This window comes from Carassius carassius, chromosome 4 (genome assembly GCF_963082965.1).
Source record: "Carassius carassius chromosome 4, fCarCar2.1, whole genome shotgun sequence".
NCBI classification, from domain to species: domain Eukaryota; kingdom Metazoa; phylum Chordata; class Actinopteri; order Cypriniformes; family Cyprinidae; genus Carassius; species Carassius carassius.
This window is the reverse complement of record NC_081758.1, coordinates 20,756,679-20,777,430: the sequence shown is the minus strand read 5'-3', so window position 1 is coordinate 20,777,430 and position 20,752 is coordinate 20,756,679. Positions and strand designations below refer to the sequence as shown.

General features: G+C 36.9%; 2 protein-coding genes across 3 annotated transcripts in view; one reads left to right on the top strand and one right to left on the bottom strand.

Moving 5' to 3' along the window:
• The first annotated feature begins 220 nt into the window (after positions 1 to 220).
• nos2a (nitric oxide synthase 2a, inducible) overlaps positions 221 to 20,752 on the top strand; it is a 32,871-nt gene continuing 12,339 nt past the window's right edge. The window contains exon 1 of the mRNA XM_059547821.1: positions 221 to 367. The gene's annotated coding sequence lies outside the window, so the exon portion shown is untranslated. The remainder of the gene's footprint in view (positions 368 to 20,752) is intronic.
• LOC132139462 (uncharacterized) lies at positions 12,214 to 19,452 on the bottom strand. Of its 2 annotated transcripts, none has more exons than XM_059547820.1 (10): positions 19,389 to 19,452; positions 18,845 to 18,950; positions 16,990 to 17,136; positions 16,438 to 16,601; positions 16,219 to 16,349; positions 15,934 to 16,027; positions 15,432 to 15,776; positions 15,117 to 15,294; positions 13,052 to 13,179; positions 12,214 to 12,746 (listed from the first exon to the last, which is right to left on the bottom strand). In XM_059547820.1, the coding sequence occupies exons 2-10, from the start codon at positions 18,924 to 18,926 to the stop codon at positions 12,432 to 12,434; spliced, it is 1,584 nt and encodes a 527-aa protein (XP_059403803.1). In that variant the 5' UTR covers positions 18,927 to 18,950; positions 19,389 to 19,452; the 3' UTR covers positions 12,214 to 12,431. The 2 variants fall into 2 exon arrangements, with proteins under 2 accessions (XP_059403803.1, XP_059403802.1); XM_059547819.1 differs by having other exon boundaries at positions 16,213 to 16,349; positions 19,389 to 19,449.

The window sequence follows — 20,752 nt, the reverse complement described above, 5'->3', positions numbered from 1 at the left end:
ACGAACATAAACCACCCCATGACATCTTGACAGAAACACGTTTACAATCTTACTTGCATCTTTTTATTACCTATAACTAATAATTAAGTTTTTTTGCTATCCATATAAGGTGATAACTCCTGAATACTTTGATTGGATGCCTGAGACATCCAGGCTGATATAGCTTGTATAAATATAACCTATCTTCCATAATAAAGCTGAGAATGTTTTGGTAGTTGGTCTCTGTCTGCTCATTCATTCTCTCAGGTCTGCGCAGCAACGGAGCACTACTTGGGTTGACCACTTCTAAAGATTAAATCGAACTACTCGGGGAGCTCGTCCAGTACATTCCTTAGAAACAAGGAACGAAAACCATCCTCCATCACAGGTAAGTTATTTTAATGTTACCTGAAGCCAGTGTATACTGGACAACAACTATCACCTTACGCCTGTTTCACACCGCAAGCTTGAGCTTTACATCAGCGTAACTACATTGTCACTGCAGCTGCAGATTCCCATTGGAAACATCTGTACAGCGACACAGCAGCAGCTCTAAAGCTACATATTTCTTTAGAAAGACAACTATAAATTGTTTTTAGAAGTTAGCCAGTTATAAACTTGAACGTTTTAATGCCTTGAGATTTGGCTAACATAGGGATGTGCAATCTTAACACGGGAATTTGCATGTAAATGGTATACAGCAAAAACAGCTCTGATCATGTCGTATTACACCATACTTTCACCCAAACTAAATAATTAAAAGTAAGTTTAAATGGTTAAATCTTCTAAACATATGATTCTTCATTTTCATTTCTGACATACTCCAATTTTTTTCCATATTTATTTTTTCCACCAAAAGTGTGCCGTCAATTTAATTGAGTGGAGCAGTGCAGCAAAAATAGACTATGCATGGAAACCATTGAAACCCTTAAAACCATGAAACTGGCCCGGTGTGTTGTTATCTCTTGAGCACTTCAATGAAGATTTTTCAATTACCTGACAAATATTGTGGGGCAGTCATCCATTGAAAGGGGGAATATAATTATATATTCTCTTGCGGATAATAGAAATATGCATATGCAGCAATGTAAGATAAGATTAATATAGGTTTTTTGCCAATATGCTTATTGGGTTCTGCAGTGGGTTTAGTTCAAAAGCAATTCAAAGCAAGACAAACAAAGCTGATTTTAAAAATCTGATGTAACTGAACATCCCCTCTCTTTTATATATAGAATTCAGACAATGCTCAGTACACTTCTTCCCAGCTCTCACAGTTCAAGAGTGCCTTGCATAGTAACTGAAAAGAGTGAGGCTCCTATGACATCAGAGCGTGGATGATTGTCCTCCTCTCTGGTTCCTCTTTTAACAGGGCTTTCTGCCAGGGACCAAGAGAACCCATCTTTTAAATCCAAAAGCATGTGCTCCTGTTTGGGCCCCAGTGTTGAGAGATTCCCCATTGTTCTCTAGGGCCTAGCAGTTCTGCTAACATAATGAAGGGGACGTTTTAGTATTTGTTCAAGATATCAGCTTCTTTCTAGTTTACGGCATGTGCAGTCTTATTCTCAACATGGCAAAAGGCACCGAATGAGTGTAATGTGTGACCTTTAAAATCCTAGGAAAGTAAAATATGTGACCCTGGACCACAAAACCAGTCATAAGGGTCCATTTTTCGTAACTGAGATTTATACATCATCTGAAAGCTGAATAAATAAGCTTTCTTATGATGTGTGGTTTGTTAGGATAAGATCATATTTAGCCAAGATACAACTATTTGATATCTGGAATCTGAGGGTGCAAAAAAAATCTAAATACTGAGAAAATCACCTTTAAAGTTATTCAAATTAAGTTCTTAGCTAAGCATATTACTAATCAAAAAATTAAGTTTTTATATATTTACAGTAGGAAATTTACGAAATATCTTCATGGAACATGATCTTTACTTAACATCCTAATGATTTTTGTCATAAAAGAAAAATCTATTATTTTGACCCATACAGGGTGTTTTTGACAATTGCTGCAAATATACCCCAGCAACTTGAGACCAGTTTTGTGGTCCACGGTCACATATATGAATGGAATTACTTTACAACCTTCAGCTAAAGAGGCATATGTGCACAAATAATCATCATGCATCTAAGAAATAATTTAATATAACACAGCTGCTACCGAAAAGATTATGCTTATGCTCACCATGACTGCATACAGTAAAAACAGTAATGCTGTGAAATATTATAAAAACTTAAATTAACTGGTTTCTTATTTATTTATATGATGGCAAACCTGTCAATGCTACCTTCGCACATATGCCAGACACCCATGCAATCTGCTCTGCTTGCACTCCCATATCATGACAGACATTTGCTTTTGCATCTGTCGCTGATGAAAATCTGGAAGGTCTCTTTGGTCTTTGGGACTGAGAACTCAACTTACATTTTTCCCAGAAAGTTGAAATGTAGACTTGTCTGACCACAGCACACATTTCCACTGTCTTTTTGACCATCTGAGATAAGATCTGGCCCAGAGAACCCCACGGCATTATTACATAGAATTGATGTATAGCTTTCTCCTAGAGTAACAGAGTTGCATTTAAGTTGCATTTATTGATTCATTGGCAGACTGTTTAAGTGACAGCGGTTTCCCAAAGTACTCCTCATGAGCCCATGTGGCTATATGTAAACCGGAGCATGACAGTTTCTTACGCAATGCCATCTGAGGACTCAAAGGTCATGCACATTCAACTGAAGTATCCTGCCTTTCCATACACAGACTGTGATTTCTCTGGATTCTCTGAATCTTTTCACAAAATTATGTATGTGAAAAACAGTTTAATCTGGATATTCTAGAACCTCTTCACTTTTATTTTGCCTCTGTGTTACGATCGGAGACCCAGTGAAATGCAGGAGACGAGAGATCCAATCGCAGTATGGGTTTTAATGGGTAATCCAAAGAGAAATCAACAAGCAGGGGTCAAAACCATAAATTCATCCAACAAATAAACAAACAGGGAAGGAACAGGAACTCGGAAGGCGAGGAAACTGGGTGATGGAAAGAAAGGACTCCATGAAAACAAATGGAAACAGACCGGATTATATAGGCAGGGTAATGACTATCAAGTGAAGACACCTGAGTGCAATTAGCAGGAGTGCAACTACTGTGATGAAGGGACCAGGCTTTGTGGGAATTGTAGTGCCTGCGGTGAGGTGCCTATGGGGAAGTGAGACCACTAGTGTACACCCAGGGAAACAGAGACCAGACAGTGTGACGCTCTGTCCCAACTTTTTTGGAGTCTGCCATCAAAATCTAAATTTGTTTATCTTTACAAAATACATTTAAGTTGGTCAGTGAAAACTTTGGAAATCTTTTTTTTTTTTTTAACTTTTGTCATTAAAATAAAAGTTCAAGAGAATCACAGATTCTTGTATTTTACAAAATATCCCAGCTTTTCTGGAATTTGGTTTTGTATTTGAAAAATAAATCTTTTGTTATATTACAAATATCTTTACTGACATTTTTATCAGTTAAATGTGTCCTCGTCGAATGAAAGGATTTAAAAAAAATCTTATTATAAGTTATTATAACATTCTTTCTTCCCTAAGGAAGTGTCGGAAGTATATTGTCAAGTGCTCAAAGCAAATATACAGCAGAGCCCGTCAATGGAGAAATCATAACCATAAAAATAAAGAATCCATCTCAAATAACAGCAACTCAGACTGTGCAAACAAGCAAACTTCGCCTGCTGGAGGAAAATGTAGATACACTCTTAAAAATAAAGGTGCTTCAAAATGTTCTTCAAGCGATGCCATAGAATAAAAATTTTTGGTTCCACAAAGGTTCTGTTAAGAACCATCTCTTTCTTACATTTTTATAATGTGAGGAACCTTCTTTTGCCACAAAGAAACCTTTGAGAAACAGAAAGATTCTTCAGATGTTAAAGGTTCTTTTAGAGAACCCCTTTAGACAAAAAGGTTCTTCTTATGGCATCTTGAAGCACCTTAATTTTTAAGAGTGTAACCTCACCAGTGTAGGTGCATTTTTTTCTTGGCAGAATCAAGAGAATCAATCTCGGAGCAGTCATCTTGGATAATCCAGTACAAAGTGAATTAAGCAGAATTCAGTGAGGAAAGAAGCAGACAGTGTGGGTGGAAGGGTGTGTCTGGTGGTGTGTAACCTATGCTCCTACATCTCTTTTAACTTCCTCATAGTCCCTCGGAGGCATTGTGGTTGAAATGGACCATTCTGTAAACAAACCAAAAGAATGTATGCAAACTATGCAAATCTAAAAATGAATGCGTTTTAGATGACAACTTGCATGACAGAGCACACAACCCGAAATGTATTTATTTATTTATTTTGCATTTTGCAGCAGTTGTTGTAGTTGCAATTAAAAAAAGTGCACTGCAAAGCTTTAAAGTTTGTTGCATACTTGGAATTAAACAAAGCCTTTACACAAGATCTGTGAGCCAATTTTTCCATTACTGCTTACTGATTAAATCTGCTTAACTGAGCCAGCAATCTTCCTTCTTTCTACCACTCACTATAATTGCTTCACCTGTCCCTTCACACACAGCCTGCTTCACACACAAACTGGGGCAAGAGATTGTATAGTTCAATCAGGTCACCTGTCTGTGTGTGTGCATAGGTAAAAAGATCCCATTTAATAGATTTTTATTAAGACATATTGATTTTCAATCAGCGACCACATTAAAGACATCAAACAGTAGAATACATCTCATTCAGTCTAGAGGGGGGTAATATGATGTCAGTGGGGAATTACTGGGCATCTTAAAGCCTTTTAGCGAAGCACACAATGACTTGAGTGAAATCACATACATCTTGAATGAGGGACTAAATTAGAAAGTGCATTTGGTGCCTAAATGATACTGATAGGGGCTAGTAGGCAATCTTATCAGCAAAGGAGATATATGAAAACTCTGATTAAAAGTGGTTCAAGATTTAAACAACCATCTTTTATTTGATTAAAAAATAAAAACTCCCTCTCTTTTTAACCAATAAATTTACATGACTCTTACCAAAAAAAAAGAAAGAACAAAAGTATTGCCCCCTAGCTCCAGCGGCAGCCCCTGGGTTGAGAACCACTGCTATTAACCAAAAATTAGTTAAAAGCTGTGGCACAGTCAATATGTTTTCAATCTGGACAAGATATGCTTATGGTTTAAAATCCCTGAAAGACAAATCAACTTCATTTTTGACATGGATATAAATCCTTCTGCACAACTAAACTATAAAAATATAGTCACCACAGCACAATAAAGACTATGGTCTCAAGCCATACAAGGGATTCAGAGCTGCCACTGGGACTCATCCAACATCCACACTCTGAACCAACCATGCATCTTCCATCTTACCACAGCAGGCTACGTCTAAAAAAAGGGGTTAGACATAGTTCTCTTTTAACTTAACCTACTCTGGGATAATCACATACAGATGCCATGGAGCCCTTTTCCCCTTAGAAAAATGCAATGGATCTACTGCAGTGTTTGATAAGATCATGTGTACTAGGGGTCAATGACAAATAAGCACGTCAGAAATTGTAGAAAGCAGAAATACAATACTGGAACACATGCAAGGTAAATGCAAATGGGAACTTTGTATTGTATATTTGTTTCATACATTCTTGAAAATAACAATTTATTTTAAACTTGAATACATTGTACAGATCTCAGTTGTGAGTAGAATCCAATTGGTTTAATGTTTAATATATATATATATATATATATATATATATATATATATATATATATATGTGTGTGTGTGTGTGTGTGTGTGTCTATATATATATATATATATATATATATATATATATATATATATATATATATTAGTTTCATTTAATAACTAAACTTATTTAAATTCTTGCTTTTTTTACCTTTTAAAAACAATTTTCCCTCTTCAAAGAGTAAAAAAAAACAGGAGGTTCAAATCATAGTAGTTAAAAATGTTTTAAATGGCTTCTATGTGTTGGTTACGCATCTGACTTGATCTTGGCAGCCTAATGTTTTTCGAATATAAATTATAATCTAAAACAAAATAAACATTTTTAACTTTTATTTACTTTATTGTAATTTCATTTTTTAATGTTAGGTAATACTTTCAGGAAAGTTACACACCTATAGACAGTTTTGACTTCACGCCTTAAAACCCTCAATCCGGAAAACCATCGTCATTTGTTTTGCTTGTGAAATGCATGTCCCGTTATCTACTATAAACTACTCGTGTACTCCCCCACAACGGTATTTTCTTTTTCTTTTTGATAATTTACTTTTCCCAATGGATTACCTCATTGCAAATTTTAATAGGCTACTGTAGGCTATGTCAATTTATATAAGAAAATAAAAAGCTTAAACCACGATTTGACTTGAGATACACATCTCACAATAAATAACATTAATATTATACCTGTGCAAAAAGACTGTACCCCCAGCACATTTCCTCGAATCACAGGAGCTTCATTTATCTGCGGGCTCTCCTTGAAAACACTTTGTCTGAACTTTCCACGGCGGATCTCCATCTCCAGCGCGGAGCCCCGAGCGATCGTCGCTCTCGCTGTCTGATTTCGGCAAAACATCCACGATTTTTAAGTTGACCCTTTACTCCTAAACAACGCTGTTTATTCTCATAGACCCAAGAGCAAGCCCCAGTTTGAAATAGAGACGCTCCACGTTGCATCGAATCACTGCCACAGTCACATTCCTGTTACAAAACTAGTGCCGCAAAACGGATGACAGCAAACAGTATTCTCTACTGCGCTCACTATTCGCGCATCAACAAAGCGTGTGATTGAATCCCCGGAGCAAATACGTTACTTTCCGAGATTGTAAACCAGATAAAACAGCGTCCTCTGTTGGACGCATAAGAGGTGTATCAACAAAACAACACATTAGAAGTCTAGAGGTCCGTTTCAGAAAGGAGGTTAAGTGAAAACTCATTCTATGTTTACCCTGAAATGAGGGAAACTGGGTTTTCGGTTTCATAATCGAAGGTTTGTCAAACCCGAGAAAAGTGAAGCACGTTTCTGAAAGAGAGGTAACTTATAACCTGGGTCAAAGAGTGTAGAAGAGTATAGAAGAAGAAGAAGAAGAGGCATCAACAGAGGTTCCCAGCAGCAGCCCTGCGCTTTCGTCATTTTGGGGTAAAAGGTCTGATCATCAAATCCTTTTAACAGTTTATGTTACAGACTATATTTTAAAGCCTTCCCTTTTTCTCAAAATCTTTTGCTCTCTAGAAACCATGTCAGTTTGGGTTAATTGAAAATATTCAAATTCAAGTGTTAGCATTATAAACACTGAATTAACACCAACATATGAAATGTAAATTGATGACAGACGAATTATGAATGTTGGACAATAAATAGGTTATATATATATATATGTTTGACAGTACGGTTTTTGCAGTATTGTCTTATATTAATGTCCGTTAAAGGATTGTAAATTTTTTAAATTAAATTAATTAGTCTTCACTGTGTAAGTTGAATGTAGAATAACGTAGAATGTTTTTTTGCGCCTTTACAAAGCTTCTCTTGTAGATGGAAATATTTAAGTAACTTTAGCACTGGTGATTAAAGGGGCAGGTGCTCGAGCCTTCCTTCAACAACCCCCATAATTTTTCACTTTTTAAGCATCATTTGTCTTTAATAACATTTAGGCTACTAACTCTCTTTTAGAATTCTTTACCTTCTTTGTTGTAAGGTGTATCATGATAGGTTAAAGGGAAGACAGAAGATATATGAATTCGCAGAGGAAGAAGTGAGTTCAGAATTAATTGACAATATCACGAATACTGCCACCTGGAGTTTAACCATAAAACATATGTGATCATTTAACTTGAGAGGCCGATGTAAGATGTTTCTATAGGAAACAAAGAAGGAAGTAAGGCCTATATCCATTTTCTAAATGTAGTTGTCAAGAGTCTATGAACTTACGTTTGTTCAACACCAGAGGTCATTATCCAACACATAGTCTCTCATGGTCAGACGTTCAGCCTGGAATCCACAGCAGCCTTCATTGGCCAAGGCCTGCCCATGAGGCCATTTGACTTACATGTCAAACAACCAAGCACAGTACGTTTCATTCGTCGTCAAGTTTCGGGGCATGGAAATGTTGCCACAATAACATGACTGGTGTGTAAAACTCTTGGACATATTAAAAAAAATTATATGCCATGAACTTTAAATATTTCACATACTTTTGAAAATCCAGCATTTATTTGATCCTGAAATAAGTCAGTTTGACATGCATGTATACCAGAAATCCTGTATAATTCAACCAATCCAACGATGACTTTCTAAACTCCTGCAGCATTTCCACTTTTGTGTGCCATATGCATCAGACGTTTGGCAAATGGTCCATGGGCGTGCCGTCTGAGGCTGAGACTATCACCACATGTTCTCTCACACTACACAGACTGTGATACTATACCCTGGACTTCAGTTTCTACAACCATTTAAATCTGATTACGCACACAGCTGCAGCCAATCACACACCCTACAAAAGCCTGACTCACACACTGTTCAGGGTGATAACTGTGTGCATTTATCACTCCGTTATTGAAAGCAAAGTTATAGAGCCATTTCGAGTTTGCCTGGTTCTTAGTCTTAGTCTCTGTCTCGCCTTGATCTAGCCTGTTTTTCCTGCGTCTTGTATTGTAACCTGTCTCCTGGTTTTGTCTGTTTTATTGCCTGCCCTTGAACTCGTCTTCCCTGGATTGCCTGTTTGCCTTGCCTTTTGGATTACATTCGCCGTCGATTGACCCATGCCAGAACTACTCTTTATCTTGCCCTCGATATACCTGTTTGCAATCGTCAGAACCTTGCCTGTTTTACGACTATGTCATCATCGAATAAAGCTTTCCAGATGGATCCGCATGCCTCTCGTATGATTCCCTCCATAACAGAAGTATTATGTCATGGTTTTTATCAAATATATTGCTACTGTGATTTGTCTCTGTTATTTTACATGTCAGGTTCATTGTTGAAAAAAGGAGGAAGTTCAATGTAAAGAATAAGATTTTAATAGAAGGAACAATTTTAGTGAAAAATTATAGAACAGATGTCGACTGTCTCTTTATCTGTGCTAGCATTCACAATTCTGAAAGATCTTAAACTGTAATGCAGAGAGTATTGTCCTTTCCTCAAACCATGTGCTCACAATCTTTACCCATTTATAGTATAGAATGCACCCCCATGCAGGTGCGGAAACCATAAGACTTTTGTGTAGCAGACAATGATGAATCATAATGAAGGAATGTCTTAAAAAGCACAAACATCTCCATTAACTAATAAGAGCATTCCTTTTCTCTTTTGTTTTTTACTGGAATACAATAATGAGGCAATAGAAACATCTCACAGTACAAAACATTTACCAGTTTTACTGCTACGGCTTTCTTGTTCAGTCTTAATTAGTTTTCATTCAAGCACTGAGGAGCATAATGTAAACTGTCACCCATTTACATTTGTTTTCAAAATTATCTTAAAAATGTATGCTTCATTTCAACCTTTATTAAATCTCTACACAGCAAAAATCAGAGTGTTCAATGTACTCTATAGGAGTTCACTGAACACTGGTTTCAGTGTATATATAGGTCCAAGAGTTCGGTGTTCAGTGAACACTGTAAAAAGTGTAAAATATATACTCTCAAAATAGAGTTAAACTTGAACACCTGGAGAGTTAAAATGAACTCTTATAACTAGCACTTTTTGACACCGTTTCAGTGCTTTTGAACACCTGCAGTGTAAACCTAGAACCTTTGCAGAGCTCATTATTTAACACTTTAAGAGTACAACTGTACTCTAAAGCTGGTACTTTTTTATTTACATTGTTTCAATAGTTTCCTACACCTGTAGTGTAAACCTAGAACCATCAGTGAATGAAAAATACTCCAAGTCAGTGCTTATATGTCGGTTTTATTTAACAGTTCATGGATGTACAAAAACCACAAACTCATACAAACACATGTACAGGAACAACATATTGATAATCCCTATCAAAACCATAAGTAGTTTGCAGATCAAACGGCTTAAAGAAGTGCAATTTATCAACTTTAAGCATGGAAACATTATGATCATTTCCCTGTGTCACATGAAAGGAATGAAAATGCTCTGCAAAACAAAGTGTCTGAAAGTCCTCTGTTACAAGAAAATATTCTCGATTAAATGCAATGATGTCTTTTATCTGACTAAATACAGGCAAATCGTCCTCTTTGTCCGTGCAAACTAAAAGGCCTGGACGATACTCAGTTCCAAAACAAGTGATCCAAGAAGTCAGATCAACTTCACAGTCTGAGTCAACCTGCAGTTCTTCTGCAATCATCTCACCATGTGGCAATTCAATGAGCTGAACAGTTTTTACTGGCCCACAGTCAATACTTTTAAATGGCATTGATTCCCAATGGTATGCTATAGCCATCTGATGTTTTTGGGCCAATGACTTTGTTATATTTTTGAAATTTTTGATTGTGTTTTTGAAAAACCTATGTTTGGCTTCGAATCTCATTGACCAAACATGTAGAATTGGACCTATTTTTCGAATTACTCTGGGGTAATGAATCATGAAGTGATGTTTAGGGATCATTCTGCGATGTGGGTAAAGCTCTTTGAAAAGTTGGTGATGGTCAACAATGAGATGCTTCAGACATACTGTCATTCCATCAGTAACAACTGGAGAAAATATAATGTTCATAATTTGCAACAGAAGCAACAAGAGTCTATAGTGGGCATTTCCTTCTCGTAAAACATCTCCAAATATCAAGGGCATATTCCGGATTAGGCAAAAAGTTTGAATGGCATTGAGACCAATTCCGTTTCCATTCTGCTCCAAGTTTATTCTGGTTGGACGATTTTTTCGCTCAACAAAGCCATAATTGTATGAGTATATTCGGTTACAAACATCTGTCTTGGATATGATTTTGTTGTCTGAGAGGTAAGCAAACAGCAACTTCAGCTCAAATTGCCCCACTCCTTCCAATATGTCATGCATAATGTCTACAGCATAATTTTCAGAAACATGAAAGTACTGTAGATCATTGAATAAACATTGTCGCTTAACTCCAAATGTGGATGGCAGTGTAGGATCTACCATGAGGTCATTGCAATGCTGATCATGCAGTGCTTTATTACGCAATGTTATTCTTGGATCATCATCCCTGAAAACCGTTTGTGAGGTCTGTTTGTCCACTAGACAAAAACGACAGAAATTGTTTGCACTGAATGATTCAACATACCCGAGTAATGAGTGCAATCCCAAATTGTCTCCAGTTACTTGTGCAATTGTTCCGTAAACTGGTTCATCAGAGAAAGGAACTTCAATTCCTGTACACTCAAGGATTTTCAGATCACGTACGAGGGGCTGTAAGATTAAATCAAATCCATACTTCTTCACATCCTCAGTATGAAAAAGGGCTAAAAGATGAATATTCATAAGAGCAGAGTTAATCTTTGGAGATAGGTTTCGTAAAACAAAGTATATACTTCCAACCTTATGGATACCATGCTTGGATCCGAGAGGATTTGCCATTTCAAAATCATCGTAGAATATCTGTATTTGGAGAGAGTTTGGTTTTTCAGAGAAGAGGGGGTGGTCTCTAAAATAGTTACCATCACAGAAGTCTTTGTAAAACCCAGTTTTCTCACAAGGCTGCACAAAATGATCACAGATCTCTTGGTTGGTGAATATGAACTTCAAAGTTTGCAATAGAGGAATATAAACAAATTTGTCTGTTATGGGAACTTGATCATATGTGCCAGTAGTTCGATTCCTTCTAGCGTCATACCTCACTCCTAGGGCTACCTCTACAGGTTCTACAATACCCCATTTCTCACTGAAATGTTTTTTCCTTTTTGCCTCAGTGTTTAGTTTGCTAAATGGATTTTCAAGGTTGTCAAAATAATCGTCAAACTTTGTTCTGATCTCCTCATCGTTAGAGAGTAATTTTACAACATCATCTTTAACATTTGAATGTAATTCCTCTACAAGTTCCTCCATATTTTCAACAACAGTCGTTATGACATTAGTAGCCACACCACAGCTTTGGAGATTTGCAATAAGGGATGCACACATTTCTTGGGTATGTTGCCTGGTCTCATTACAGCTTTGAGAATTCTCTGGTTGCTCTGGAATTAAATTAACATCATCAGCTACGTCAACTATGACAGGTTCGTTCTCAACTATGATGGGTTCGTTCTCAACTATGACGGGATTGTTCTCAACTATGACAGGTTCGTTCTCAAATTGATCTAGATTTTTTGCGCGATGTTTGTTATGGAGATGTTTTCTAAAGCCTGAAAAAGTCCAAAATCTCTGGTGGCATCCAGCCTGGTCACACATTAACTGAAACTTCTTACCAGGATAAAAGGCATGGAAAACTTTGAGATGACGGATCAACATTTGAACGGTAACAAAACTAGACTTGCAAACAAAGCATCTGAACATCATAACTTTTTAGTTGAGGAGCTTAGCTCTTAGGTCCTTGACTCTGGGAGTTTCGTGAGAATGACCAACATCAATGTTGTAGATGGTGGTCTGCACAAATGTGTACATGCCATTTAAGGCCTGGTCATAGGAGATGCCGAAAACATAATGTGCTTTGAAAAGTTCATCAAAGGCTGACAGGGAAGACTTGCCCTTGCAGGGAAGGAGATCACCATCCAATGCAATGTAGAACTCGTGGATGTGCTTTCTTGTCGTCCCAACTGCCAGGATGTAGGGCTGCCTCCGCTGGTTTGGACCAGAGTGCTCCTGAAGGCTGCGACATGACTGTAAGATAACAATAAACTGAAATGAATCTACACTGAACATCACATTTTGATGGATAAGTCACACTCTGATAGAAACCTGTCTGTGACTTCCTAAAGTCACACTCTGATAGCACGAGCACAAGACTGCAGTCAAAAGAGGTGAACCCCACTATCTATTTGCTATACTTCAAGGAGGCAAAACATAATTACCAGACTTAAAATTCTGTGGCGGTGGCATTGAAAAGAAACAAATTAATGATCTGGGGGGTTACACAATTGCCTTTTGACAATGGCTATTGCCATTGGAGATTAGGGCACACTGACCTTATGAAATTTGACTACATGGTCCACAGCTTCCCGGGTACTGATCTTTACAGCTCCCTTCTTTCCACTTGGAGGTGGTGGCAGTAGGTAGACCAGCAGTAGCAGTGAGGCCATGTCACTATCCCAACCTGAGAAGACAGAAGCACCTGCTTTAAGCATGATATACACCTGACCAAAACCTTTGATACTACATCAATATTAAAACTCAAAACTCTTTTCAATAACAATACTAGTTATGCAACTAACAATTTTTTTGATAATCTATTAACCTGTCAATTATTAATCAATTGGTTGGATTAAAAGGCCAATTTATCGAGGAAATTTTATTCTGCACAATGATCTCCTTCAAACATTGTGTCAATTGAAGCCTATGAAAACGATAGTAAATTAATTAGGGCTGTATCAGAATATTCGAATATTTGTTCGGTGGGTTGGTATTCGATTTTCAAGTTTGACATTCGAATATTTGTTTTAATTTTTTTTTTTTCACAACCTGGCATCCCCCTAGAAACGGTTCCCATTCGCGCTTGAATGGGGCTGTCATGCGTTTTCTCAGATCGTATATAGCTCTCTCTGATTTATCAATATGAACAATGAACACATAAATGTGTTTTTGAAAAACGGATATGAATCCAAACTTCAGATCCCGCGCTATAGGCAGATGTAATGGAGTGCACGTCACCAGCAACAGATGCATGCATTTTACTGATCGTCAGCTAAAATTTCTAAGTCAAAGACCGCAATAAGAGAGCGGCAACAGCCCTGGTAAGATCATTTTGGTTCTTTACTTTTAATGAAGTTGATTGTGTGTTAAAGCATCTGCGACCCACTTTCACTTTGATTTACGATAGTTTGCACATTGGCTTGATGAATAGATGCTGATCTGCGGTGACGTGTGCTGTAAGCGTCGTCATACCTGGCTATAACATGATATAGCCTAAAACACGCTCTCACACGGTTATTTTTTTAGCATTTTTGGGCGAAATACAATACTCTTATTTTAGAGCGCAGAACAGCGGAGTTTGTATGGGCAGAAGTGCATGCCTGAGCTTGTAGGCTATAAGCTGCGTTGCTTTGACATTGTGGAAATAGAAAACAATATATTAGCCTACCCTTTACTGTGTCAGTAATTACTGTGCTGCTGATTTCTGATTTGAGAGTTATTTGTTACTCAGAAAAATATTAGGCTGTGTTTTGTATCACTAGTGCAGTGTCCGTTCTCGGAGCATATAAGCCCTGCGCGTGAGGCGCGCACGCTTCCGGCTCGCGCTGTTCTGTATTAAAAGTTTATTAATTCTGAACGTGTCACGTCTCGCGTGTCTATATTGCACCAAATGTGACACTACACTCGTGAAGTCGATTGGATGAACGGTTCTAAATGCAAGATAAATCATCTAAATGCAAACAGACAGATGCATAGAGATTCCTGCCTTTATTAGAGAGAAAAATATGTTCAGCCCCCTCCTTCCGAAGCTTCGAATATTCGATGTTAATTCCTATCGAAGCTTCGAAGATCAAAAAATGGTATTCGGACCAGCCCTAAAATTAATCTACGTGGGCTTCAGTCAAGGGTTATAGAGCTTCCATTCCGACCGCCGTTTGATTGATGTACTGACTTGCGCTCATTCAGTGAAGTTTACGAAGACTCAATTACTGACAGGACTTTGTGTAAAATGCTGAGGAAAACACATCTTGAAACACATTAAACATCACACACATTTGTCACGGCATCTGACAAGACAGGCCACATTAATACAATTACAAGTCAGTTTGAAGAACTCAATATAAAACATTCTCATGTTTTGTATTGTGCAATTTTCTCGCAGCAGCTAACTTTGCGACCTCTGCTCTGTTTTTCAGATGCGTTTTATGCATAGAAATGCGTTTTACACCATTGTGAAGTGACAATGAATTGATAATGAAATTCTTTCTTGATTATTTTTGATTATCGATTAGTTGTTGCAGCCCTAAAAAATATATTATTTGTCTACACAACTATTTGTCATGGTAAATAAATTAAGTCGACATTTGAAAGATACACACCAGATCCAGTTAAATTATTTACCTGGGACCTCGTCATCCTCATCAGTGTTCTCCTCTGCAGACTGGATGAGATGGTCAAGCAGGGGTGTCTTGCTGATGTCCTTGGCTTGCTCTATTACTTTGGCCTTCAGGAAATCCCATTTCTCAAGGAGTTTTGATGAAGTCTCAGCTCCAAACAACAGGTCAAAGTCTTGCGCCACCTAAAGGGGAGGAAGCAAGCATATGTGTATTTGATGATGGTGGTAGTGGTAAGTGACCGTTTTCATCTTTGAACAGCTGTTCTTGACATTTGCAAAAACATAATAAATGTGCTTACAAAAAAAAAAAAAAAACTTACCAGGCCTTTTGTGTCAAGAAACCTTGGGAACACAGTAAGCACTGTGCTGCACTGCTCAGGATCATGGATCAACTTTTGCCTGTGCTGGAAGGTTTCTCTCATTTTCATGAAGATCTGTTCGTTGTCTGTGCTGTGTTTCAGTAGAGATATGGCCTCACGACACTGGTCTCCCTCCAACTGCTGCACTTTAGTCACTTCTCTCTCTAAGTTTGGTCCGCTGCTGCCTGTAGTTTGAGAGCTCCTTCTCCTACCCCCATTGGTACCGCCATTGCTGAGTTCTCGCTGTGTGTTTTTAATCTTCCAGGCAATGTAGCCCTCATTGCTGTCTATGTCAAAAAAGTGTTCCTAAAGACAGTATCAACAAAGATGGAAATGTATAAAAAAATTGTTTCAGCATGAATCAATAGAGATCTTTATAAAAGAAGTGTTAGACTTCTAAAATGCACCAGAACATTATTCATTTGTTTATTAAGATTAACCTTACTTTTAAATATGTACTCACATAGCCTTTTTTGGAGTAGGGATCTTTTAGAGAGGGGAACAGTGTTACTATCCCCAATGCATACTGTGCTCTTTTATCCATAGGGGGAGCACGTCTGTGGAATAAATGTGTATTAAAACCAACACACCGGAAAACCTATGATCTGCGCAAGGCCACAGCTCATTGGCCACGGTTGTTATTTAATGATAATCACCTATTTGATTACAACTACCAAATCTGCAATTGAATACTATGAATATACACTTTACAAAATCATGCACCATAAAGTATTTTACTTACCCATACTTTTCAAACATTTCAGCAACAACAATGCTGACAAGATCACGGCGTGCTCGGTCCTTCATCTCTCCTGTCATTGCATATTTTGCAAGGATTTTCTCCCCTCCAGGCTTTTGTTCCAGAATTCTTTTGACAAGCTGGACAACAGGGGAAAATGTTATGGTAACAATAACAGGTAAATGTAATGTTTACAACATAAAGAGAAATGTTCTGAAGAAACATCACCTCTTTGGCTTGTGAAGAACTGTCATCAGTATGTAGACTTTTTGGGGACATCACAAAGGCGTCATCAATGCGCTGTCTTTTTGGGGACATCAGAGAAGCATCACTGTCCGATGAGGGTGATGATAGTGACAAGGTGTCTGTGCATGAGGACTGGATGGGAGAGTCTGAAAAGGGCAAAAAGATTTTTTTTTATATATATATTTCAGTCAATGTTTCCACAGGTTTAAGTGAGTAGAGGTTCAAAAAAGGCATGGTGAGACTGCTTCCAGGAATTACATGAGTTTTGGTAGTTAATGTGGCCAGACTTTAAGCAGTTTAGGCCATGATACATTAACTACTAGATGGCAAAACTGACTGTTTTTTGAGAAGTGCTCGGGTCAACAGCCTTACCGGCTAATCTATTTTTATCTCAAATGTAGTTTTTCACATCCTTATGTGAACACTGACAGATAAGAGATAAGGTTGGAAATATGCAAAGTAGTCCTTTAACAGAGAAAGCACAAATCGGACATTGGTGAGAAGATACTGTTTGGGTTTTGTGATAGCAAATACCAGAAACTGAAAGAACATTAACAATGGTCCACAGGATGTCTGCTTTTTCCTCCAAGATGTCGCTGAAGACCTCTTCATCAACCTCTGTTCCACTGTCATCCAGCACATACATGTTTGTCTCAGGGGGTATGCTGAACTTCTCTTTAGCTTTGAATACAGAAAAAAACATAAGTTGTTGTGTTAGGGTTAGAAAGTGGGAGAACAATGTTTTTAGCACAATTCTTAATGGGCAAGGCTACGGTAGACTAGCATGGTGCTAAGAATAACAGTTCATATAAACGTACATCTAAACCAGTGGTTGCGCAAGACTTTCACATTGTCCTTTATTTTGATGGATATGGTCGTTAAAATTGCACCATAATCTATTACTCTATTTTAATTTTCATTAAATTTTCGTTTTAATTCACATTTTCATTTTTAATCATGAACTTACAGGATATAGGAGCATATAGGCTAGATTATGCATTTTTTAATATATAAAGAGTCACTTTTCATAGTCAGGGTTTGTACAGATTTTGAAGTTTAAATTAAGCACTTTTCAAGCATTTTGTAAGGTCCCTAAATCCATTTTTCAAGCAGCAACAAAATGAAAGAATATAAATAGTATAAACCGCGCCCCTTTAGAAAACTACAAGCTAAAATATTAGAATCTTCAATATAAATACAACTTATATTAAATCACTCTTTGGATACTTTTTAAAAATGTGGTTATATGTTTGTATATTTGTTGTCAACTGTAGGTTAGGATGAGTTTTTTTGTAGATGGTTGGAATAATAATAATGATCATGAGTATATAATACATGAATCTTCCTTAAATACCTTAAAATATTATTTTAATAAATGAGCATTGTTTTAAAAAGGACACATGAAAAAGAGTGTTTAAGTGTTATCAATAGACTAAATGAATCTAAACATATTCAGCCAACACTGATTTGTTTTATTTATTCTTGACAGTGACAGCTCTATTCTGTATTTACACAGTAAGACATGATGCACAGATCTAAATGGTCATATCAGATTTTTTTGTCACGTCCGTTGCTATGGTTACTACTATCACGGAACGATTATTTACAGAACTCACTCTGGTAAAAGCGGTTGTCACTCCGTAAGTTTAGTCATCTAAGCATCATAAAAAAAAACTTTCGATTGGCTACAATGCTGCAGACGTTAAAATTTAAACTTTTGCTTTTGTGAATAGAAACCAGAGTGCTCACACAAACGTGCACGACGGAAAGAACATCCCCCTCCCCTCCCTACATTACAGTTATATAATGATTCGATATGAATTAATTTAATAATATTTTTAAAGAATTACAGTCAAATTCATTTGTCTCCGATTACCTTTGGCATGGCTGGTGAAGGCTTATTCTCCCATAGCTCTCACAGTGTGTGCCTTTCAGTCTGTTGATCGTCGACGCAATCAGTTTTTATTTATCATCTTCTAGGCAGTTATCGACAAAATTACAGCAAGCGACATTTCTTAATGTAGATGTTTGCGCGCCAGGCGAATACACGAGGCGCCAAATAGCTGCTGACTGTTAGCTGCTAACTTACATGGAATTACACGAGACCTGAGTCGTAACAGAGGCTGCCTCGCATTAAAACCATTGTCAGCCGGTTTTATTTATATTTTAGTTACATCTGCCGTCCTGAAGAAATAAATTAAAATCAAGCATTTTCCAAACTTTCGAGACTTTGTAGGAACCCTGATTAAACCTTCAGATGTTTTCGTCACTGCTAAAAAAATTAACGTAAAGCTAGTCAATGACGGAAAATATTCGGTTAACACGACCTCTGATCTAAACTTCAATTATAAAGAGAACGAAGAGAAGAATGCTTAAGAACGTAACTTACCCTCCCTGAGAAATGCTGGATATGATGCTCCATTGAGTTTGATGTACTTCTTCTTTCCTTGGTACTGTACTTTGAAAAGCATTGCTGTAGTTTTCCTCACATATTACTACAACATAAAAATACAATTGGTTTATTGAACACACACAATACCAAATGTAGTGCAAATAAAGTCAGACTCAATCATTTGACGGGAATCTGTAACGTTAGCTTTCCAGGCTAACGTTAGCTAGTTAATTTAGCCTTCATAAGGCGCGAGATTGGGAGCGGCAGCTAACGTTAAAAAATGATTGCTGCATTTCCTTTTTGAAATTTCATTTAATGGTCAACGATCAACGTTACCACTAAAACAGTTTTACCAGATTTAACATTCACAATCACTTTAGCTACCATTGATATACTAAGTTAGCTAGTTAAACTAAATTACTAAACGTCACACCTCTTCTAACGTTACTTCTACATTAGCGTTTTTAGTGTTTTAGTTATGAGAATTAAAACAAGAAGACAAACAGGAATATTCAGCATGATTCACTTGCTGGTTTCTTACCTACGGTCCCGCAGAATCAAAATGTCGACGACGTCTTTGGATGTCAGTTGGAAACTGGTGTCCACGAGGCTGCATCTTGATTCAACCAATGACAGCGTAGTCGATCTGATGACGTATCGAAACCTAAACTCATATGCGGACGGGACAGCAAAAGATTGACTCTCAAAGAGTTCATCATCCACTATTTACACTACAACAGCTCCACATCAACACTGAACCAACACACTAACACTTGAGAGAGTTTATGGTGAAACCTGACAAGTGTACTTTAAGCCCAGTTTACTCCAAAGTGTATAAATTATACTCTGGTCATCAAAACTCTGGGATTTTAACACTCTGACATTTGCTGTGTACATATAAAGTTGCCCCATAGTGACTGCTACATACTGTCAACCAGGGGTTTTATAGTTAACTAGAACTAAACCCATTAAAAATACACATTAACTAAAATAAAATCTTTAAAAAACTGTTTCAGTTAGTTGTCAACATTTTAACTTGATGTACTGAAACAACTTTAATTAAAATAAAAATTAATAAAAACTATATGTATAGTCCAAAACATTTAACATTTTCATTTATTATAATAATAGAAATAAAAAATAATGTGTGTAGATCAAATCACCAGGAAATATAGGATATGTGAAGAGGAAACGGACAAGGTTAAAGGTTTTTAAAAAAGCCTTAGTATGCAAGACTATTGCCCTCTGTGAAAAAACGGTATGAGATGTTTGAGGAGTATTATATAACATAAACAGGAAGCAATGGTTCACCAATAATAAGGAAATAGGATTTTACTCATGAGAATGGTATCAGGATATTACTTTGTTTTGATTCAAGACGAGTATTAGAAGCATATAGTAGTTATAGTAGTTATTCGGTATAATATTAACTATAAAACAGCTTCTATATATTAAAAGCAGTTCAGTTATGTTTCATAACATATTAGTTACAGTTATCCATTGGTATTCCAAAAACCTGCCACTAGTTATATAAAGTTACATAATTAGTTATGAAAGAATGACGTTTCTGATCGTAATTAGCTTGTCTGATCACATGATTTCAAAGAAGGATGCAGTAGCTCCAGGAAGAGATCATCCCTCATTTGTGCATTTCTCAGCCTTGAAAGTTATATTTACATCACTAACATATTGTGTTCTTTGTTTATACACTATACATTTGTTGTTATGCTAAGTAAATACAAATAGTAAGGTTTAATTGTATGGTGTCATTACACATTTAGAAATGAAGTTCACTTCATTTTATTTGATGTGACTATAGTCATATACTCTATACTCTTACAAAGTACAGACCCAGTAGATACTTAATTGAAGAGTATCTTTACACATTTTGGAGGACAGCATACT